Here is a 22,845-nt window from a genome sequence, read left to right as displayed (position 1 = left end):
AAGCAAAAGCAGTGTCCATGGTTGTAACCAATTTCAGGTTGAAATATGAGCTCTTTATTTATATAATAAAATCACATCACACATATATTGTCTTAATCTGCATTATCATATTACACATGTTTTTTTATTTCCAGAACACATCTTGTGAATACCTGCCGAGCAAAATCTATTTCCTACAGTTCAGTCTTTCTGGGACTTTCTGGGTCTAAAAGGATTTTGAGTGTATAAACCTCAGGTTCTGGGACCCATGGATAAACTGTTGTTTTTTTTAAGATAATCTCACTCAGTTATTTCTACTTATCCTCACCTTTATTTGGATAAACATTGGGCCACTTGTTAGATTTTTTTTTAACAACTAGAAATAATCAGGACAGCAGCTCCCACACAAAATACTAGACTTCTAATTTTACTTAATAAACAACAAGTCAGGTTGAACAATGTTTCAGTGTAAACAATATGAATTCCCTCATTTTCCTCTGCAATAAACACATACTCATACTTCCACACTACTTATGCAAAGAAGTATTACTAAAGTGCAATAATGAATATATGTCAGATTCAGTTGAGTATACTAAAGTTTTTTTTAGCAGCAGAAATGTTCATCCTCAGTGACAATCTTTAGCACATCCTTTAGTTTCCCTGTCAATTGGGACAGAGTGTAAGATAGAAATTTACAAAAGCAATGAATAGGTGTTTCTGTCCCTAAGGTGATTGTTTATTTTACCCCCTGATAATAAGTTGAATGAAAGCTGTTGGTGCCATAGTTATGGCTGTCCAGATTGTTCCTCCAGTATTCGTTGTCTGCATTTCTCTCTCAGTTTATCAATCGTTGCCATAGACAAGCTTCCAGGTTCTGCAAAGATTTTCTGTGAAATAAATAAATGAATGAAATAAAAATGATTAAACTTCAACATTATTCCATCATTTTCTTTAAGAACTGTTTTAATCCCCCCATGGGGCTGACAAGGTGTGTGTGTGTGTGTGTGTGTGTGTGTGTGTGTGCGCGCCTGCAAGTGACATTTCATGTGCAGTATATATTATTTGTGACTTGTCTTGCTGAGGGTGATGTCTGTTTTTATATATATGCTGTTTTGATACCTGCCAAGGGTCTGCAGATGTAAATTAGCTTAAGGCTAACTCTGGTGCAGTGCATCAAATGGTTACATTTACAATATTTTCATCCCACCTGCATGAAATTGTGACAGTCCAGAGTGAAAGCTCCACTGGTTATTTGTTTGAAGCACTCCCACACATCCATCAAAGAGCGAGCTCTTAATATCTCCTGCTGATGGTGGATGATAAGTGTCAGAGCAACACGGAAGAGAACTTTGGAGCCCTCATAGAAAAGACAATCCCAGACCCGCAAGACTGTCTGTAAGTACAAGAAACCACAAAACAAATCATGAGCCTTCACGCATGAAAGGTCCATTTGCCTCTACAACTAAACCTGAACATTTCCTCACCTCAATAGGTAGTATGTCAATATAGAGACAGATGAACCAACGTGACACCACCAGTGTCCATATGCCAGGATACTGGGCCATTAGCTGTCCTACTGCAGGACATTTAGCCTTCACCAGCTCCCCAAGAACCTCCTGGTCCGTCTTCAGGCCCAACATAGCTGGACTGTAGTAGTCTGAAACATACCAAAAATTGGTTAGCTAGCTTTAGCTTGAGATAATAGTGTTGGCTATGACCTACTTGGAAGAATTAATTCTCCATGTGGAGTACCACAAAGCAATCGATGAAAACTAAATAACCATGGCAGAGTTAATGATGCAAACATTGTTATAGCCAAGTCCTTCCTTATAACAAATACGTCAGCTGCTTTAATGATCTTAAACTATAAATGAATCGTTGGATGCAGATCTTTGTTACGAGTAGTCTTATTAACTGTAGTGCAGTGCTCTGGTGTACCTTAAACTGTAATTGTTTAAGATGTTAACATACTTTTACTTTGACCAAAGCAAAGACTTTTGGTTTCTCTGCTATGACACAAGACTGTGTCATTAACCAACTGAAATAACAGTTGTTACGTTTGCTACGTCCGATGAATGAAACATGCTTCACATTAGATGAATGGGCTGAACAATCATTTTGCCCTTTTTATTGTTAAGTTCACTTTTCACATCTCACATAATTCCAGGCACAGTACCTGGGAGCATTCTGCCCAACAACGCATCCATGAGCCAGAAGGAGCTTTCTTCATCTTTTGTAATGATGATGAGGTAACCGGCAATGAAGTTCATACCCTGGAAAAAAACCCAGCACAGCGGTTAATTGCACAATCAATACGTTCTCATCAAAATTACCCAGGACTTTAAGACCCAGCAAATACTTTTAAAGGTTTGAAATTTTTTTCCTCGAGCTCATTGTTGTCTGCTTCTCTGCAAAGCTTTATAGACCCATGAAGATTATGCAAAGTAGTCCTACAGACATAGGACAGTCTTTTGAATGCGGCGAGTACTTGACCAAAAACAAACAAAAGTTTCAGTGCAGCTAGTCTCAGCTAGTCCCAGCAGCTACGCTATTTCATAATGTAACTCAAACAAAAAAAATCTTGCAGATGTATATATGATGTTGTGCCCAAAAGTTATTGGTGCTTAGTTTGGTTGAAACTCTTTACATATTTAAATAGCTAAAGAATTTGCCTGTCTAGTTCTTAAAGGTAAACAGAGGTTATATAAAATGAGAGGAGACAAAATATTTCCTTTACCTGACAGTAACCCACTGCCTTGTTATGGTGTCCATAGGCAAGCAGCACATTGAAAAGAGCTTTCTGCAGACTCGGTTCTGCTTTGCTTCTGAAGAGGACATTGTCAGGAAACGTCCTGTGCATGTCTGCCAGAAACATGAAAGGATTAGTACTACAGACCTTTGTGTCGGTACCATGGCGATGGGGCATTGCGTAATCATGTTTTTAACAGCACCTACAGTATGTCTAGTTTTCATAATAGGAAAATCAGGTGTTACGAACAGAATACCACAAAAAAAATTGTTGTTTCATCTTCTGTGGGATTTATTTTGGAATACAGATCAGTCCTACAAATGCGCCATTTAGCATACTAAGGGAGGAGGGGAAGCGTGTGCTGAGGGAGTGCTGTTTTGGTCTGAGAGACTGGTGGTAAAATGCGACACACTATACCCTTCAGACATAAGCCAATACTAGAACACAATGTCATTTAATATTATTGTAGTTTTACAACCTCTGTTTTCTTTGAATGTCTTGTAAAAATAATGCCCATTGTTTCACCTGTATGAATGGTGTCCTTCAGCATGGTGTCATGCTCCATGGCCAGCAGAGATTGGTAATAACCCGGGTTGCTCTCCAGTTGTTCATGTGCTCCACTGGCTGCCATCCATATCCTGGCTCGATGCTCATTGGGCACACCTTTACGCACATACCTTTTCACTTCCAAAACAGATATTACAATAACATCATATGTCCCAAGAGAACCAAAACTAACTAAAACAGAAGAGTGGTAGTGTTGCAAAAAGTGGGGGTTCGGATCCCCAATGTTTGGAGAGGCCTAATCGTGTGTATGGCTGTGTGCAATGTCAGATGTTTTAAACACCTCCAGGGACATTGGGGGTCCCCAGTCTCTATAGCACCATTATACTGGGGGTCCCCAGTCTCTATAGCACCATTATACTGGGGGTCCCCAGTCTCTATAGCACCATTATACTGGGGGTCGCAGGCTGAAAAATGTTGGGAACCCCTGCCTTAGTAGTACCTGTCAGGTTCTTCTCAACGTGTGGTTTCTCTTGAAGGAGCTTGGACCATCTCATTGATCTTCTGTTGAGGACTGCTACATACTCGTTCATCATCTCCTTGTAAGGTTCAAAGTCATGACGTCTTTCAAAGCCATAGGGGTCAACCCTGCAGGGGCAAATCCAGATGAACGTTAATACAAACAAACAAAACTGTGAAGAAAAGACTGACAGTAGGCTCTCTTTCATTCCGCCCCTCCTTTCTCTCTCATTTTACCTGATGACAGACATTACAACAACCTCCAACGGATACAGTTTCTGTAGGGGAGATCAAATGCCCTCACTGGATGATCAGTCAGTTTCAAATTACTCACTTTGTAGGATTACAAACAATGCGCTTAATAAAAGCCAAATATATATATGAATAAATAGCCTCACATCTGAGAAATATTATTTTAAGAACAAATGATCATTTGATAAAATATTTTATTATAGCAAACTTATTGCTTGCCTTTTTTATTAGTAAGCTCTACTTGTATCTTACTTAAAACATAAAGTGCAAATTAAATGACAAAAGACGCTGATGTAAGTCATTCATGGTCTGGAAGTAAATAACAATATACAACTAACAACCTTAAAGGCAAAACACATTAATTTAAAGCTCACCTTTCACTGTCATTACTACAGGTAAGGGGTTGAGCAGCATTTCCTGTTATCTCCATTTCCTTAGCCTGTCAGGTGCTGCCGGTACAGTCCTTCACCGAGGCTATAAGGAACCTGCACGGAGGAGGTTATGTCATTTGCTTCAGTTGGTAAAGAAATGGCTGCTGTCAAAGTAAATAACAACGCAGTCTGAGTCTTTTCTGTCTCACCTTACAATTCACTAAGAGGAGGGGCTGGTTTAAATAACGTCCAGGTAACCTCCTAACAGGTAGCAGCTTTATTTGCATGCCAAACAATTGAAGGAAGAGAAATAGCAATGTCTGCTTATGTATCCCCCCCAGCATATTCCTCTCTGTGACAATACATTGTGCCAGTTCTTGTACTTTTAGCAACAGTGTTGTTTGTAGGGACGGCAGATATTCTCCTCCTTTTTCAAATCTCAAATAAAGTTTTCTGCACCTTGTTTGTTCTCGAATATGTTCGAGAATTTAAGAGTGTCCAAAGTCCACCACAATAACACTGCGCTTAAAGTATTTTATAACAACTCAACACTGCCAGGAAAACCATTATTATGAAGAAAGACTACTTCATTTTACTGTAGGAGTTACTGTCACCTAGTGGTGAGGTTGCAGTTTACATCAATGAATAAGTTCCATTTGGAAAGGTAACAAAAACATTACAATTCTTTATATGGTTTCTTTGTGCAAGTAATGAAAACATACTCATGAACGTCACACCATGAATTACCTTTTGTAAACTCGATAACTTATTAAAAGAATTTATTAAAAAGGACTTGCAGGTGAAAGATATTGATATAGAATCTTAATAAATTTAGTTAAGTGCAATAAACTGACATCATATGTGCGTTGAGTACAGACAGTAAGGTAAAGGTAACTAGTGAGGGGACCCCGGAGCACATCAGGCCCTGATTGGATGCTCAAGAGCCGGGTTAAATCCAGCGTCGCTATTGGCTGATACTGAAGAAAGGAAAGTCACCGTGGATGTAGGCTTTTAAGTACATGTAGAAGTGCATGATGTATCTGATGTACAGATATGTCATATGGTTTATGTGCAATACAGGCTGTGTTGTTCTGTGTTGGGTTGTGCCTTTTTGTCGATGTATGGATGTGTTGTTTCTTTTTTTTTCTTTTTTTTTTATTGATTGAGCGAAAGCAGCTGCATGTTAGGCGCCACTTTAAATCCAAGACAAATTTCCTCAAGGGGAAAAAAGTTACTAAAACAACACACCGTGACAAAAAACTGTAACAAAACTGTGTCACAGCAAAGTGTGGAGTACACAAGACAACACAGCACATCTGAATAGTGTCCCAAGATATTGCAATGAAACACTACAACAGCAGATTGTGACATGTCATGACTAAAATAAGATTCTGCGACATTGCAGGATGACACCAAAATAACAAGACACAACAACATAACAAGCCAATACACTGTAAGAGCACAGTGAGTAACACAAGTCAATAACACACAGTTAGATCACAATGTTCTAGAGCAAAATTACATTATAGCATGAGAATATATTCACAAAACACACTCAACGGTGTGAGAATTCCCGAACAACAACACACTGTGACATCACTGGTACAACACATCACAACAACAAAATGTGATTGAACTGTGATAACACACCTAACACTGTAGGGCAAAAAAAGTGACAACACACTGTCAGTGTAAAACACATTGAAACTCAGTGATCACACAGTTTCGGTGTTTTTTGTCTTTAGTTGTCACGCTACGTTTTCAGCGTTACATGGTGTTGACACATTGAGTTGTCACTCTGTGTTTACACACGAGGGATGTTACGCTGCCTTGTTACACACGTGCTGTGACAACACAATAATTACAGAGCGGCAAGACGTTGGCAGTGATGACAACACATTGCCTAATAACCGCGCAACAACATTTTGCAGTAACATGAAAAGATCCCAGTGATTGTAATCACTTGATCTGCCATGTATAGTGAGTGCTTACAATCTAACATGTCTTTTCATACAGGTACACGTTACATCCTTACATTTCTCTGAAATCTTTGGGGTGATTCATCATGTGTGACCACAAACTCAGATTTTAAGGCAATATCTTCCCTGACCTTTTCCTGCCAGACCCCTTGGAAAAGAAAATCTGGTTGATGTGAGGTGAGGCCATGTGTGGAAGCAGCAGGAAAGATTCAGGAAATCTGTCCGACTAAGTGGGCCAGTTTGATGATGTAAATATCCTGTGATGGGTAAATCATCATGCATATAATAAAGCAGCTCCATACTCTTCTCTAAGTTCATTTCTGACCACTCATTGATACTGTGAAAATACAACAGCATTGGCATAAAGGCAAAAAACTGTCATTATAGTGTCAGGCGGGGTCGCCAGATATCCTTGCGTTTATGTTGCGTGTCCCATGTACAGGCAGGTCTTCCTTGCAGAAGCAGCAGGGTTCAGGTGTGACTTCGGCCCTTGGCTGCATGACATCCCCGACTCTCTCCTCCAAACACTTAGCTGCATTTTACCTAAAAATGTGTTTTTTAGTTTACAAAAATTTTAGTAACACAAAAAAACAACCCATAACAATGAAAGTGTGAGACTGTTGTGGATTTCCTCAGTCTGTGACAAAAAAAACAAAAAAAAAACATTGACTGACTTGCTCAAGACAAGTAACATAATCTGGACATGTGTGAAAACACCTATTTAGAGATTTCTGAAATGGATCAGTGTTCATTTAAAGCTATACACATTGTTTATTGCACAAGCAGCTTTGTTGATATTTACTGTGTGTGTAAAGAGATGTGTCCATTTTAAACCACAAAAGTAAATTATGAAAAAACTCATGCTTTATTCATCTTTCGGAAATGAACAATATACTTAGGCTACTTACATGATGTATCAACAATATATTCAAATGTTCACTACCGTCAGTAATACTGAACAGATGGGCTTGAACAGAAACATAAATATTGAACAGAGATATTTATTCTTAAGGCTTACGTCGTTGTCCTGTTTTCGTCATCTTTAGTGTCCTGAACCGACATGTGCCATGCAATCCTAAGGGCTCTGTCATTTCTTTGATTAAATGCTGCTGAAGCATTACTAATCTCTCCGAGGGATTTAAAGTAAAACTATTTCCTTAACGGCGGGGAGAGAAATCATCTTTTGAAAGCAAAACGTTGGTAGTGTGGACAGGACTGAATATGCTAACCTGTTGATTAAAGACCCTCTCCCGTCTGAGATCAAGTGGAGATATGAACCCCATTTACAAATATCAGTTATCTTAGTTAAAGCACTGCCTTTACTTGAGTGAAAACGTATTTGTGAAACGAGCCCGGGGTGACAAAAAATGTGTTTAACATGCTTTCCATGAGAAGTTTACAACTCCATGACTCGACACGTCCACCTAATAATCAAACCAACAGCATATCACCCACAATATCCAGGCATCCCGTTAGAGATCGTAGCATTTACTGTACATTAAAGAATCCTCTTTTGCATTTATAAATGGAACATATTTATATTATTCTTCATATAGCCGTCTTTGTAAACTGTCCCAATAGATACAGTATGTTCAGTAAAAACTGCAACAGTTGTGTTGGTGCTGGTGTAGCGAGCACTCTGTCCCAAAGTGAGAGTTAGACACGGGATCTTTGCACAGTCACTCAGAGTTTCATGAACAAAACGAAGCTGACTAGGAAGAATCCTAAGACACACAGCTTCCTCCTCTCCGGTCCTTTTAGAGGACACACAGTCATTGAACTTCCTCCCAGAGCTGTGTCCGTCCCTGCTCACCGCGCCTGACAGGTAGAGCTCGTCCTGGAGCAGAGCCGAGGAGGCGTCCAGGATACTGAGAGTCCCGCCGTGGGGACAGACGTGAATCTGGCAATGTCCATACAACGCCTCGCTCTCAGAAAGACACACAAAAAAAACGAAAAAAGAAAAAAAAAAGAAAAAAAAAACCCCACGTGGCCAGTTCTGCGCACAGTTTTTACTCAGCTCCCTGAAAGGTGGTTTCCTGACAGTTTCAAGTGCTTCTGTTTGATCTACGGTTTTCACTTTTTTTTTGTACAAGTCTTAAAAAAAACTATGAAGTCACTGTAAAAGAAACAAGGTTCTGGCTTCCCAGAGGCGGGCTTGGATTTAGAGAGTTTTGCGTTTGGATCCTGTTACAATCGGTCGAGCAAATTCCACAAAATCATCTATAAGGACTGGCCACGCCCCTGAGGGAGAAACATGTTATTAGTGTTACAGCTGTTAAAATAAGAAAGTCTCTATTCACTGGTTAAAGGCCCATTCCCAGGGATTCAGACACAGAGAGTAAATGTATATTTTGTTTTATATTTCATGTTATTGTCTTAATAATTCTCCAAGTAAAAAATGCAGATGTGTTTTGAAATTATATTGCAAACTGAACATCTCACATTCACTCATTTCTAACATTGGTTAATAAATGCAGAATTACTCTTTTGATAATTCTGTTTTAGGTTTGTATAAAAAGGAGAGCTGGAGCTGTTGGACCTAAATGATTGCCATCTCCTCGTTCAGATTGCTTGTTTTGGACTAATGGGAGGGTGCTAAATAACAGCTGGCTGTTCATTATAAAGTTGAGGAAGCCAGCAGAAAGTTAAAGTATTCTTCATGTTCATAGCAACGCTGTCTACTGTGACCTTTGCTGTTGTTTTCTGCTAGCCACCTTTCATTTTACAGACCTCATATTAGCAGTTAAAAAGACACCTGGGTGCTTTGATCATTCCAAACTCACCTTCCTCGTCATAGTTTGACATGTCGTCTGCGATCATGTTTCCAAAGTCCAACAATAGGTTCCATGTGTCTTTTGGGATTGATCGTTTATGGTGTTCCTGCAATAGTCAGTGTGGAAGAACATATTAGTATGTAAGTGGTTAAGCCAAAGCTTGCAGACATGCTTATCATGATCACAACATAGTTAGCTTCACTAATGGACCAGCAAGCCAGCATGTGTACTGAAGGTCCAGGAGTGGGCAGGTGACTCTTTGACTGAGGTTTTTAACGTGAGCTCTCGGAGCGGCCGCACAAAAACGGCAGAGCGCTTGTTGAAAAGATGCTGGGCGCTGCACTTTTCAGCCAGGCGGCCGCTTTCTGCTGCAAACACCCGTTACCCATTGAACACAACTGAGCATAAGACGCTGGCACTGAGAAAGAAAAAAAAAACGCTAGGTGGACACGTGACCTTATATGGCATATTTCATAACCAGAATCCATAATTTTATTTTGTGGACACGTGACCTTATATGGCATATTTCATAACCAGAATCCATAATTTTATTTTGTGTTTTTAAGAAAAATACTTTGAACAGAGAGTAGGGAAAGCAAGCAGCAAAGCACCAAGGGTTGGAGTTGAACCTGGGCTGGCTGCAGCAAGGGCTCTCTACGTGAAGCACTCTTGAGCTACCCAGTAATCACAAAATGTCATTTTTTAACTTACCAAAAGAAATCTATTCCAAAGGTCTAGGAACTTAAATCGTCCTGAGAGAACAAGGTTCCAGTAGGCTACAGCCATCTCCAGGTCTGAACACAAAGGAAAATCAGAGCACTTCATTCCAACAGTTTGTTACAATGACCAACTACAGCAGTCAGCAAGTAGATGTTATTATCAGTCTTCTTACCTAAACCCTTCTGTCCAGGATTTTTAGCAAAGTTAAAGGTGAACTGGTAGAAGTCCTTGAACTTCCCACTATCTTTCAGTTCCTGCTCTAACCTTGGCAAGAGGGCCTTAAGTTTTTCTGGACTGTCACACCTAAAATAAATAGACAAATTAAGAAATGAAAAAACAGTCATTTAATACACACTCCAACCCAAAAGGCAGCTGTAGCACGACAATCTGAGCACTGATGACAATTCAGATCAAGTTAACTTTGATATATTAAACTCAAAAGTCAAAACAGTGCAGCTCCTCCAGCCATTCCACAAAGACACTGAATACTCAAGCGGTGGTTTACTGAGTCTAAATATAGAAAGCCTTCCCTCTCTGGAGCTACACTAAGAGAACCACCATGCAAAGAGACCTCGGGCTCACTGTTTGTGTCCCACTTTGAGAACATGTCACACCCTGTTGATGTCAACACTCACCCAAGCTCTGTCATTCCGTCGAGAAACTCCTTCTTTGTGAACTCGCACTGGGTGGCGGCGCGAAACTTCCACGCTACGACCAGCACCGTGATGCTGGCCGGATCCAGCAAGAGGTCGTCACAAAACTGCTGGATCCCGTCAATACCGATTTTATTCTCATCCTGAGGATCTTTTGAAGAAAAACAAAACAAAACAAAACAAAACAAAGTTATTGCAACACCTTGAGCAAACAAGTAGCATCTAGACTTCTCTGATTGTGTAACAACTCGATCAAAGTTAATACTTTAAAATAGTATAAAAGATTCACCTTTGTAGCGGTTGTAGAGCTGTTCCAAGCGTTTCCGGTCTACTGATGTTTTCATGGATTCCTTACAGTAGAGATCAGGATTCTGAAAGTAGTTGTCAGTAGCAACTTCTAGTTTCCAGTCATTCTGCGTCAGGCAGTACACAGCTGTCTTCTCCCCAGCCTGTGTGAAGGACATGAACTGCCGTACCTTGTCCCTCTGTGAAGACTTCAGCTTATGCTGTGTGAGTACAGGACATGGGCTGTCAGACACAGGCGCGATCAGACCGGGGAACACAGACAACAACACACAAACACAGAGCGAAACACAAACAACAACACACAGTGACACACACACATCTACAGGCATTCAGGCAACAAAAAGAGAGGACAGGAAACAGTCCAAAAACGCTCTGCCACACATTTCAAAGGGTTAGTCTGTCACGCTGACAAACACTCTTTAAAAGGGCCCAGACGTCGTGGTGGTGATAATTATGTCCTGTCCAAAGCGACATGGTCTTTTCTGAAGGGGGATGTTATGGATTCTCGGAGCACATGCTGTACCCGAGTGGGCCCCTCAGATAACTAGTCATAGATGTAACATGAGCAGGGAAATGGGATGCCATCACCAGGACCTAGAGGTGCAACAAGTCGGGAGTGTTTCACAAGCCCCCACCTGGCCAGACACAAACTTCATCAATCAATCTATCAATGAATATAATAATATTATAATATATATATAATATTTTATTTAAAACTTTTTTTGGTACTAAAGTTATAAGTTTTCCGATTTCAATAACAAATTACAGTGAGCTTTAAAGTCATTCTAAAACTACATAAGTAAGTTTATTCCTTACAAATGCAACTATATATATATATATATATATATATATATATATATATATATATATATATATATATATACACACACACACACAACAACAACACTGCCATCTCTTCACAACAGCTGATGTCTCCTCACAGACACTTGACAGAAGAGCAGTGTTTCCTGAAACCGGAGACTAAAACTCTGAGAGTTCACAATGACTGAACCAACCTTTATAGCTCTTTCTCAATAGTGTCCAGTTGAAGTCAAGCGTCTACCCTTGCTGCTTACACTGCACAGGAAACTGTGCTAGTAACGTCGGTTTAGCATTGTCAACAGACTACCAGCTAGTAACTTATATTAGCTAACATTAGCCAAGTTAGCCGGACTGTATGACTGACACTAACGATTGTGCTGGTAACAATGAAATAGGTTGCCAGTATGCCTATGGGTCTGCCCGGGTTAAACCTAAACGACCCTGTGTGTGTGTGTCTGGTCTTTGAGATCGAACTGCTGACCTGCACACAGCCGAAGTTACAGACTACCAAAAAAGGGACGTGTAGCTAGCTAGCTGCTCTCAAAATATCAACTGACCTTCCCTGGAAGAAGAGCAAGCACACAAGTAACTAAACCAGTGTAGGCTTTCTTAAAACGCGACACGGCATGTACTTTAATAATGCAACAATAGTCTTGAAGGTAAGCTGTAATGGCACCAAAGGCAGTGCCGGGGATTGTGTTTATTTTGGTTACCTACCATTTTCACACCCGCCGTTTGACCAGTTTGGTAGCCCGACTGTCGCTCATAGTGCGCATGCGCGGAAGTAATAGAGCAGTTACTGGAGGTTTCAGTAAAGATGTCATGTTTACATGTTAATGCCAGTTTTTATTGAACCTATTTGTGATGTGTGTTTGTTTGTAAGGAGAACAGAGAAAGATAGTTTTCTTCACGATTTTTTTATGCCAAGTACACTTCTCAACTATAAAGCCAAACCCCCCCCCCCCCCCCCCCCCACATTTTCACTTCTTTTGGACAGTCTTGCTGTTTATCAACACACACATTCATGAACCTTCATCCATGAGCAGCAGTCCCTCCTCTATACACACACACCTGACACTGAGCTCATTATACACACAGTATGGGATTATGTTCAACTAAATTGACACACAATACTTGAAGAAAAAGAGTTAGAATTTATTTAAAACTGAAATTGAACCATGAAGGCAGTGCCTGTGTAACATATAGTGTGAAGTGTTTTGAACTTATGTAATGTATAATCTTCATGAATTTGTTTTATCTAATGACCTGCGACCACAGCAAATTTAGGGGATTGGTAGTATACAGGCATTGATGATCGAATGCACACTTCACTCAAGGAGTACAGTATGTCAGTCAGGTGTTAACGGTGGCTGTGCATTTCTTTCCTCCTGACAGGTCAATTTGGCCAGAAAGAAAAAGTGTTCAAGTGTTACCAAGTATTTTGCTGTGTGAAAAAAGCATTCAAAAGGCTGCAGCAGACAATAGCATGCAGGAAGCTATAATAATGCTTGCTCAAAATGTTGTGTCATCAGTTTTTTTCACTGTTGAAATATACATTCAAAATGTGAATGGGAGTCCTAATATAACACTAAAAAGGCCACAAGAGCTGTTTTTTCTACAGACAGTCTTTTGGCTAGCCTGGGCTGAGCTGAACTTTATACCATGTGAAAAGAAAATGACTACACCCTTGGACAAGTGTGAAAAAAAAAACAGCAGTGCTGCTGATAGAGTATCTTTGTCTGTCAGCCATCCTTTCTCAGCAAGAAGACTTGACATAGCCTGAATGGAAGACGGGCAGACTGCAGCAAGTAAGTGTTCCTCACAGCAGTATGTAAACATATTAGGGAAACATATTTTCTTTAAATTCCCAATTTTACATCATGTTATACACTCCATGATAAAGAAACAAAACGTATTGGCTAGATGAGCAACTTTTGATCTAATAGTTTTGGTTTCATTATGATGTTCGCTTTCTGACAGGTGTAAACAATAGAATAATGAGAGGAGGCCATTTATGTCGCAAAACTATGACATAGAAAAAGATTGTCTACCATTTGTTTCGACTGCAAAGAAGCTAATGGACTAAAATAGATTTTTAAAAAGTATATTTGTGAGATCTTAGGAGGTGAAGTGTCATTGCATGTTTGAACTGGATTTTAAATCATACTACAAATCATTTGGGCCTAAATATCATCTGCTAAGATAAAAAAAAAGATGACTAAAAACGGCATTTAGCAATGGCAATTTTCAGGGGCCGACTTCAGTAATTGAAGAGCCCTGTTCAGAAGAAGTGCAGGATCAAATGTACCTCCTGCTGCTCCTGAACAGCAGGTGGCGCTGTGTGTATCTTAACAGCTGGTTTGAGTTTGTATCGACCTATCCCGGAAGATTCAGATGGTGTGGGCATGAGCTACTTCGCCTGCTTTGCTTTCGTCTCATCGATGCTGTCCAATCAGACCCCGCCAAAGCGAGACACCGCCAAGATCAGATTGTGAGACGCGCTGCTGTAGCACTGCTAGCGGAGAGTGGATAGAAAAAAAGCTAACAAACAACCTGCTAACTTGTGAGGTGCACCGGTAAGCAACATTGATCAACTTGTGGCTCTCAAACCAAGCTGTCACCAAAAGAAAGTTACTGACATTTTAGACAAGTTATTGTGTTATAATAACAGCGAAATAGACACGAAGCTAACCAATGGTAAGATTGCAGCTCATTGTCGGTGTTGTGTATGACAGATGTGGATTAGCCCCAGCGCAAGCCAATAGCTAGCGATGGCTAACAAAGCGTCGGTGGTCTCGCTTGTGTCCATCTTATTCGCTAGTTAGCCCTTTGGCTAAACTACCGAAAAGACAGTTCTAACTAGCGACCTACAAACTAGTTGTTCGTGTATTACTCCTTCAACTTGAAATATATGTTTTAAGTATATGTCAACCTACCGTATGTAACTAGCACGGCTTCGTTTCAGTCTGTTAGTGAACTCTCCCCGTTGATAGAGATCGGCTGATTCATCCAACCTGCTCTGCTTCTCTCTGCCCTCTAATTTAACGTTTTAAGGAGTTATTAAACAAACGCCAAATGTCAAAAAAAAAGGTTTTCATGACAACAACGTTCCAAATGCGTTTCCATGACAGTTTGAATCGTCGCACTTGTAGCGTTAATTAGCTCACATTATTCACCATACATTCAATATGTTTAAAGTATATATTTATCAGACACAAGGTGCGTAGTAAAATATTATGTTTGAAAAAAAGAACTTATTTGGGGTTTTATTTAAAAAAAAAAACCTCGATGACGATAGTTAACTTGTTGTAACAGTTTGTTGCAGATAGAGATCTGTCAATACGCAATTAAACATCATCTCATTGACCGGGCAGTAACGGGAAGTCCAAGAGCTGTGAAATATGTTTGGTTTTAGTTTCTATTTACAATCGGAATGAAGTAAACTTGGCTTTTATTTGTTTCACAGCAAAGTTTTACGTGTTTACTCAGTGGTTTGGTTTTCTTTTTAATTGAAAACGACCTATTTGTATGCAGCTTCAAAACAGCAGATTCTGCTTCCAGTATAACTCTGAATAACAGAGAAATAAGAAGTACAAATACATACACAAGTTACATATTCGACAACTTAGGTTATCATTTGTTCTTGGAAACATAAAATATGTTAAAAAGTAGCTGAACATTGCTCAGTATGTTTCCTGTTTGGTAGGGATTTAGACCTCCTCTTCCTCCATTCTCAAATGCCAACAACAACAGCCGTCGAAGAAACAGGAGAGTGCACTCTTCGTAAGTGCACACAATCACTATTTTTAACTTATTTCACCACGCGAGTGCAAATACACTTATTTTATTTATTTTTTTGACCACACTAAACCTGTGTTGGAGATCTCCAGCACGGAACTACTAATGGGGTCAATTTAATGTGAAACATTTGAAAACGTGCACATACGCTAACTTGCTAGCTAAAGCTCAATGCAGAGCTAACTGTTAGCAGTGACTGATAGCTAGCTGCATTCAACAAAAGATGCTTTGCTATCGTCGTGTGAAATAAACGCTGTTAATACCGCCTGCAACCCGAAGTGCATGCAACTGTGCTGTGCTTTCATTGAGCTCGCATTAATAGTTTTGCGCGCCTGTGTGTTAAAGTTAGCATGTTTTGTGTGACCTGTAGCAGAAGTTCGTCGATGCCTTTCCTCCGGACGTGCTCGGTACCTGAAGTAGGCCTTTTGCACACTTGTTCTTCTAAAAGTTGTGAGCATCAAGGGGTGTTTTTCATATGCCGGTCCTCATGCCCCGTGCATTCAGAAATGGCCCTCAGAGGCTCATTTAAAGTGAGATTGAAGTGAAATAATCTCATTTTTTTCAGTCAGTAACATTTGTGATGTAGCTTTGTGCAATGTGCTTGCAGCTGGTATTTCAGATGGGCCTCAGAATAAAGGTTTATAAAAGGGGGGTGCATTTTGGCTGAATTGTGAGGTTTGAGTGGAATTATAAACTTGGCACTGCTCTCTGTCTTCAAGGGCCTGAAAAGTGACAAAAAGAAGAATATTTTCCTTTTTAGCCTGAAGCTCAACTCCTCCGGTCCTTTGGGATCATGGCTAAAGATGTGAGTCATTTTTCAAACATATATTTCAAAATAATCTCAATTTTAATTGTTTGATTTTTACTTTAATGTGATTGTTTTTTTGAAGTATTCAAGTTCTTTTTCTATTCTTTTGCAGGCTGCTCTGATAGAAACAAATGGAGAATTGAAGGTTTTCATCGATCAGAATCTGAGCCCCAGCAAAGGTACAAGTATCTAGAATTGCATTGTTACCACATTAAGCTGTTTCATCTTGATGGAAACACTCTTCTTAAGGTATAGGTCATTGTGCATGTTGTTGGACAATAGGGGGCAACAGAGTATCAATGAAGAGCTGGACTTACTCATGTTGTCATGTCTTCTTTCAGGTGTCCTATCTTCGGTTACTGTTCAGCCTACAGCAGCCCCTGTGGCCAAACAGTTGCTACCCAAAACTCTCGGGCCATCCAATGTGAATGTTGCTGCATACATGCAACATATGCCACACATGGTGAGCGATGCTTCACACAACTATCATCTTTTTAAGAGGAAAATATTAGGCTTTTGTGTATTCCTTACTCAGAGCCTAGAAATTAAAAGTTCCACGTTCTGAAGTGTAACTGACCTGAAGATGTGTTTATTAGTATATCTGCCTGTAAGGTCTCCATGCTCTCTTACTGTTGTGTAAGCCCCTCCATTATCATTGTGAGGTGACCGGGTGGAGGGTAGGTGGAGGCCGTTGATCCTAAGCTTATCGACTCTACAGTCAGCAGGATTACACCCATCATCTCATTATATACATGGAAATGTATACATAACGGAAATCAGCTTAGACATCACATTAGAGAAGAAATATATCATCTACCTTCTACATTTATAATTAGTAACAACATTTTATTTTGTTTGAAATATAAATAAATAAAAAAAGTCAAACACCCTAACTGGGGTCATTTAAAATTAAGATATGTAAAGCATTCTGAGTGGTATTCATTTCAACACAATCTTAATGAATTTGATATTTGATATTGTTTAAAAAGGAGCTTTTTGAATTGCAAACTGGACACAATAAGTTATTGAACTGTGCAGCTAGTGCATCTGTCATGCTGCCAAAAGATCTGAATTTGTCCATATTTAACTGAAAGGTTCCTGTCATTATGAGCTCAGCTCATCCTTGTATCAACCAGTCAGTCTGTGGCCTGCAACAGAAATGCTTCTAAACTAGCCAGAGACTTCTAATTACATTCTTATTTTGGTAAGTTAAAAAACAATTTTGTTTTTCTTGTCTTCAGGAGGGCAACATATCAACTCAACTTCTGCATCTGAGCTCCACTGTGTCCTAATCCTCAAATTCTCCTTAGCTCACATAATGGGGACTCTACAGGACAACAGTAGTTAGTCATTATGTGCAAGATTTGTCTGAGGTTAATAGCGGTAATACGGTGCTTCAAGGAATCCTTTTTTTTTCTTTTTCAAACTCCAGCATCAAGTGCCATATAAATAACAGTTGAACTAAAAACTGTTTTTTTTTTAATTTTTTTTTTTTTAACATGCATCAAAGACTGATTTTGTTCAAGATCAAACCAGATAAAAAGGGCCATAGGAGGGATGTTTTACAAGTGAACAGCAGAAAAGATCATAGCATGTAAACCCTGTTTAAAAGTCCACGTTGGGAATGTGACTGCAGATTTTAAAACAATCACTACAACTCTAACCCACTCTTTTGAATGTTTTCATTCCTTTCTTTTGCCCTTTCAAAGGTGATCGGAACACCACAGAGGCCTACGATACCCAATGCCATTTTGGTGAACAGTCCCCATACTCCCAGTTCTCAGTTCCTTGCCCAGAGTCAACCTTCTGACGCGTCTCCCTGGTCATCAGGGTGAGTCTTACGAATATTCAAAGAAGGTGATTCTTAATGTCAGACAACACCAGTCATAGTAAGTGATATTAAGGCTCTCTGTCCACAGGAAACGGGGTAAAAAAGGAGAGAAGAATGGAAAGGGCTTGAGGCATTTCTCCATGAAAGTGTGTGAGAAGGTGCAGAAGAAGGGAGTAACCACCTACAATGAAGTGGCAGATGAGCTGGTTGCAGAATTCAGCTCTGCAGACAACCACATGTCACCCAACGACTCGGTGAGAGCAACAACTGCTCTGTTTTCTCACAGATGAGAGACTTTACAGAAAAAAATGTCAAGTGGAGGGGGGAAAAAAAGGAATTTTGTGCTTTATACATGTTTCTGAACGTATTTATGTTTTGCCTTCCATCTTAGCACGTGTATGACCAGAAGAACATTCGGCGGCGTGTGTACGATGCGCTCAATGTGCTCATGGCCATGAACATTATCTCGAAAGAGAAGAAGGAAATAAAGTGGATAGGCCTTCCCACAAACTCAGCGCAGGAGTGCCAAAACCTAGAGGTAAATAAACGTAGAGATTACCACATATTTAGTGTTTTTCACACTGTTATATCCTTCCTCAGTTCTGCGTCATCACTCCTGTTCTTCTCACTTGAAGGTGGAGAGACAAAGACGGCTGGAGAGAATTAAGCAAAAACAATCACAGCTTCAGGAGCTCATACTGCAGGTGGGTGAACAGATTCCTTATCCTGGTGTTTTCATCTGGAGTTTGAGAGAGGCTTTAATTAAATCACCTTCATTAATAAGGCTGTAGTTTTCACTGGTGTTGAGCCTTGTGTCCAGCATTCCTCTCTTCTCCTGTATCAGGGATTGGAGACAAATGCATGGCAATACTATATGTAGCAATACTTTATGGATACAAGGATGCCAAATATTGATGGCATTGGTCACAGGAGTTTAGTTGGTTTGCTTTAGTCAGATTATATCAGCAATAAAATGACTGAATTGAAAGAAATATTAAGTCATTTTAAAAGGCTTTCTTTCGTCTACTTTATTTTCAGTGAAAAGTAGGTATTGATTTACAATTTGAGGCTTGGGTCCACAGGCGTTTTCTTTGTGGCAGTGCTCGTTTTTTAAACGCAACTGATGTCATTCAACAGAAGTTAACGTCAGTGATTACTCTGCGATACAGTGATACTCTGCATATGTAGCGGCACATGTTTTTAAGCCAGTAACATTACACTGTCATGGTGTCTTATCAGGATGCTCCTCAGGATTGCTGCCCCTATCATTTATTCAAAATGGGAGCACAACAGTTAAAAGTGAAGTCCACCAAGACATGACGTTTATGACTGCAGCAGTGTGCTTAGTACAGTTCTGAACATCTGAACAAAAGAAAAACTTTCTATGTACCCGGGATGTGTTTATAGCTGTACCCAATGAACTGGACAGTGAGTGTAATGTACATTTAGTGCTTAGATGTGGGGTAAGATGATATGTTGAAATGTTTAGTGCGAGACATATGTATTAACTGATGTCTTCAGAGTTTCTGACAAATGATTTTTTTTTTAATTGTTGATTGTTCTCTTGACCCAAACTCTCGGCTCTCTGCAGCTGCAAAGTTTTCAGCCCCATTTGATCTTGTTTTTACAGCAAATAGCTTTTAAGAACCTGGTTCAGAGGAACAGACAGACAGAGCAGCAAGCAATCAGACCTCCACCTCCCAACTCCATCATCCACCTCCCGTTCATCATCGTCAACACCAGCAAGAAAACAGTCATCGACTGCAGCATCTCGAATGACAAGTACGTGACTTCGTGCAGCACCTTTTGTGATTTAGCATGTCAATCTTTAAGGCTCATGATAGAGAAAAAAGCATGATGTTAGATAGACAGTCTTTATAAATCCTTTGGGAAATTCAAAGCGTCCAGTAGCAGCTTACAAGAACACACACAACATGAAACATTTGTTACAATCAGAACACACTGCCCCCCTCTCCCATATGTTTGTTTACCTGAACAAAGATATAAGGAAACACCATTTAAACTGTACAATTTAAACTTAGACATAAAACGGGAAACTGTTCACAACTAACAAATGTGATTGGGTGTAATCTGCACGATGGCTAAGTAAATAATACAAAACTTCCCATAGCATATAAACAATTTAACAACTTAATGTTTGAAAGGCCCGTCCTCCTTTTTTTTTTTTAAATTTTTTTTTTTTTTAAACATCCTTATCTGTTTTGATTTGGAGGTGCACATGAAGTGATGTCATTTCACACGGCATTGTGTTAAAATACAATACGTTTCCTGAAAGGATTCATCCAAACCAGACTGCACACAACCCAGAAGTTAGCGTCCATACTGAAACGTTCAGTCTACTGAGGCGGATCCAAAACGTGACCACGAGGGTTCAGGTTCATCTGAGCCAAGTAAAATGACATCACACTGATTTCAGCGAGTTAATGTCAATTTAAGAACTATTATTGTACCCTTCCTGAACCTTAAGGATTGTGTGACCTTTAGTAGAAATGTTGTAAAAATATTTGTGGTGACACAACTCTTCTGTTTTCTGTTTGTCGCTCTTTCTCTCCTGCAGGTTCGAGTATTTGTTCAATTTCGACAGCATGTTTGAGATCCACGATGACATCGAGGTGCTGAAGCGGATGGGCATGGCATGCGGTCTGGAGGTTGGGAAATGTTCTCCAGAAGACCTGAAGGTCGCACGCAGCCTGGTTCCCAAAGCTCTGGAGCCCTACGTTATAGGTCAGTGACGCAGGCCAAATACGCTGATTTAATCCTGTTTAACATGCTGCTCGAAAAGCCATCAGTCACACAACTTTTTAAAAACTCATTTCTCCTATAAGCACACTGTTCTTCTTTTTCTGCTTGAAACTAAATGTAGAAGAAGAGGACACAGAACGTGCATTGAATGAGAGTTTGCCAGTTTTTGAAGCATCAGATTTGTGATCTGTTACACCACTAGTGACTGTATTCACGTTGTATTTCCGCTTGTTAATATCTTCTTCTTTTTCCTAGAAATGGCGAAGGGTCCAATCAGTAACGTCTACATCACTGGAGGTTCCTCTGCCAACGGAACACGTTACCCTGCAAGCAGGTGAGAGGTCATTTCTGTAGTGAAGGATGTAATACGACTTAAGATTATTTTTTTTACTGTAAAAGCACATGCTGGAACATTTGATCGACTCTCAGCCACTATGTCAGAATAATTCCATGTGGGATGGGTCAAGTAAATGTTCATATTCATTCATGTATATTTATCAGCCCCAGTTCAGGGGCTGATTGTTCGAGCTGAGCTCTTTTCAGCCTGTTTGGTTGTGATCATTGACAGACAGGTTCTCACATGTCGAGCCGATTCTGAGCCGATCTCGGAGTTACACACAAAGCTGCTTGTTTTATGCCATGTGGACTATGACACATCTAAAAACACGACAGCCACGGAGACCCCTTCCTAATTTATACTGCTGTTTTTCACTTTCTCTCCTCTTAGTGACGGTTGCACTGACGGCACCATGGCCTCCAGCTCAAATGACTCTCACTACAGCGGCTCTCGTGTGGAGACTCCAGTGTCTTATATGGGAGATGATGATGACGAGGACGAGTATGACGAGAACGACGATGAGGACTAAAATCGTCTACGCCACGCCACTCCAACAAGCACAGTCCCCCACCTTCATTGTGGGAATTTAGCTCCCCTTTTTTTGTGTGTGCTTCTCAAACCTTCCCTCCTCCTCCCACCCCGTTCCCTCCCCCCCTCCCCTATGCCTGTATTTCTGTCCAGCTTTCTCAGGGGTGTAGATGATGTTGAAAGAACAGAGGTGTGTTTGGCACCCATCTTTTTTCTGCTCCTGAATCACGTGCACCTGCACCACCACTGCTCTGGGGGAGGCGTCGTCCAAGGGAACTGTAGTCTGTGGCCCGGCCACCACGCTGAAGTCTTTGTATGTCTAGTCCACTTCTCAATAAGCCATCCCACTCTAAAGGAAAAAAAACAAGACCTCAGTAAAACGTACTGCTGTTGGAGAATGTATTATGTACCTGTTTGAATAGTTATTTCTATTACTTTGCAATGACATGCGGCAGACATGACGAGGATCAAAATGTTCAAAGATGGCCAAAGTGTCTGCTTTGACATGTCTTGTTAGTGCATCACCATGGTTTCTGAATAGCCTGATACAGTTGTCATGGCAACACAGGATGGGGCTCCATCAGGTGTGTTGATGATTTTGTTTTGTGTTCTGGGCAATTATTTGAAATAGTTTCTTATCCTTTTTTGTGTTGGGCTGGCTTCCTTCTGTTCCGTCGGCAGCCATTTTTTTCAGATTATTATTTTTTTGCTAGAGTTCATTTTTTCTTTTTCTTTTTTTTGTATTCTGGATTTAAAAGGACTTCTCCATCACCACCCTTATAAACGCCTTGGCAGTGTTTACAAAATAATGGCACCAGCAAGGTAAAGACTTTTATAACCCAGGCTCCTTCTAGGTAAATAAGCTTTGTTTGTGAGTTACGTATATGAATCCTACGACGATTGTAGCTTATAGTATCCTTTTAGAGGCCAGTGGTGAAGATAGACCTTCAAAATGTATCCATGTAAGAATAAATGTGTGGTTGCATAGGTCTTTATGTACCCCCTTTAAAGATCTCCCTTTTAAAACTCAGCAACACATGTACTGACTCTTCCAAAAACCTTTTCTGTAATCTAATATAAGTTTGCAAAATAAATATAGATTGTTTTAATAACTTGGATTCTATAAATTATGGGGTTTCAAGCTAAACAATA

The 22,845-nt window shown here is 40.0% G+C and overlaps 3 protein-coding genes across 8 annotated transcripts; 1 reads left to right on the top strand and 2 right to left on the bottom strand.

The window, feature by feature from the left end:
• Positions 1-283: 283 nt before the first annotated feature.
• Positions 284-9,225, bottom strand: LOC306832842 (growth hormone-regulated TBC protein 1-A-like). The gene is made up of 9 exons (XM_079357846.1): positions 9,137-9,225; positions 4,378-4,488; positions 3,735-3,880; positions 3,254-3,412; positions 2,717-2,841; positions 2,156-2,252; positions 1,464-1,636; positions 1,187-1,372; positions 284-866 (listed from the first exon to the last, which is right to left on the bottom strand). Exons 2-9 carry the CDS (start codon positions 4,431-4,433, stop codon positions 765-767), a joined length of 1,044 nt encoding a protein of 347 aa, XP_079213972.1. The 5' UTR covers positions 4,434-4,488; positions 9,137-9,225; the 3' UTR covers positions 284-764.
• On the bottom strand, positions 7,196-14,649 carry dcun1d2a (DCN1, defective in cullin neddylation 1, domain containing 2a). Of its 3 annotated transcripts, none has more exons than XM_079357849.1 (7): positions 14,565-14,649; positions 10,790-11,006; positions 10,483-10,651; positions 10,020-10,150; positions 9,839-9,921; positions 9,137-9,233; positions 7,196-8,594 (listed from the first exon to the last, which is right to left on the bottom strand). In XM_079357849.1, exons 2-7 carry the CDS (start codon positions 10,962-10,964, stop codon positions 8,515-8,517), a joined length of 735 nt encoding a protein of 244 aa, XP_079213975.1. In that variant the 5' UTR covers positions 10,965-11,006; positions 14,565-14,649; the 3' UTR covers positions 7,196-8,514. The 3 variants fall into 3 exon arrangements, with proteins under 3 accessions (XP_079213975.1, XP_079213974.1, XP_079213973.1); XM_079357848.1 differs by lacking the exon at positions 14,565-14,649 and adding an exon at positions 12,346-12,520; XM_079357847.1 differs by lacking the exon at positions 14,565-14,649 and having other exon boundaries at positions 10,790-11,378.
• Positions 13,857-22,805, top strand: tfdp1a (transcription factor Dp-1, a). Of its 4 annotated transcripts, XM_079357843.1 has the most exons (13): positions 13,857-14,204; positions 15,335-15,411; positions 16,146-16,231; positions 16,347-16,413; positions 16,576-16,697; positions 17,944-18,065; positions 18,154-18,319; positions 18,457-18,603; positions 18,701-18,769; positions 19,696-19,847; positions 20,644-20,810; positions 21,084-21,162; positions 21,556-22,805. In XM_079357843.1, the coding sequence occupies exons 3-13, from the start codon at positions 16,220-16,222 to the stop codon at positions 21,692-21,694; spliced, it is 1,242 nt and encodes a 413-aa protein (XP_079213969.1). In that variant the 5' UTR covers positions 13,857-14,204; positions 15,335-15,411; positions 16,146-16,219; the 3' UTR covers positions 21,695-22,805. The 4 variants fall into 4 exon arrangements, with proteins under 4 accessions (XP_079213969.1, XP_079213968.1, XP_079213971.1 ...); XM_079357842.1 differs by lacking the exon at positions 15,335-15,411; XM_079357845.1 differs by lacking the exons at positions 13,857-14,204; positions 15,335-15,411 and adding an exon at positions 14,236-14,325.
• Positions 22,806-22,845: the final 40 nt, after the last annotated feature.

The sequence above is a fragment of the Symphodus melops genome (assembly GCF_947650265.1).
Source record: "Symphodus melops genome assembly, chromosome: 12".
NCBI classification, from domain to species: Eukaryota; Metazoa; Chordata; class Actinopteri; order Labriformes; family Labridae; genus Symphodus; species Symphodus melops.
Note: the sequence above shows the minus strand (reverse complement) of the source record. Positions and strands in the feature narration are given on the sequence as shown.

What these genes read in the sequence shown, in the direction of transcription:
- dcun1d2a (XM_079357847.1), bottom strand. Translation starts at nt 11,135, where the DNA reads ATGCCTGTAGATGTGTGTGTGTCACTGTGTGTTGTTGTTTGTGTTTCG. An exon ending in TTTGGAATAGATTTCTTTTG is followed by an intron (nt 9,234 to 9,838) that starts GTAAGTTAAAAA and finishes TGACTATTGCAG; the next exon opens with GAACACCATAAACGATCAAT. An exon ending in GTCAAACTATGACGAGGAAG is followed by an intron (nt 8,595 to 9,136) that starts GTGAGTTTGGAA and finishes TTTCTCCCTCAG; the next exon opens with GGGCGTGGCCAGTCCTTATA.
- LOC306832842 (XM_079357846.1), bottom strand. Translation starts at nt 4,433, where the DNA reads ATGGAGATAACAGGAAATGCTGCTCAACCCCTTACCTGTAGTAATGAC. An exon ending in TTGACATACTACCTATTGAG is followed by an intron (nt 1,373 to 1,463) that starts GTGAGGAAATGT and finishes TTGTACTTACAG; the next exon opens with ACAGTCTTGCGGGTCTGGGA. An exon ending in ACTGTCACAATTTCATGCAG is followed by an intron (nt 867 to 1,186) that starts GTGGGATGAAAA and finishes TTTATTTCACAG; the next exon opens with AAAATCTTTGCAGAACCTGG.
- tfdp1a (XM_079357842.1), top strand. An exon ending in GCGTCTCCCTGGTCATCAGG is followed by an intron (nt 18,066 to 18,153) that starts GTGAGTCTTACG and finishes CTCTGTCCACAG; the next exon opens with GAAACGGGGTAAAAAAGGAG. An exon ending in TCTGGAGCCCTACGTTATAG is followed by an intron (nt 20,811 to 21,083) that starts GTCAGTGACGCA and finishes TCTTTTTCCTAG; the next exon opens with AAATGGCGAAGGGTCCAATC.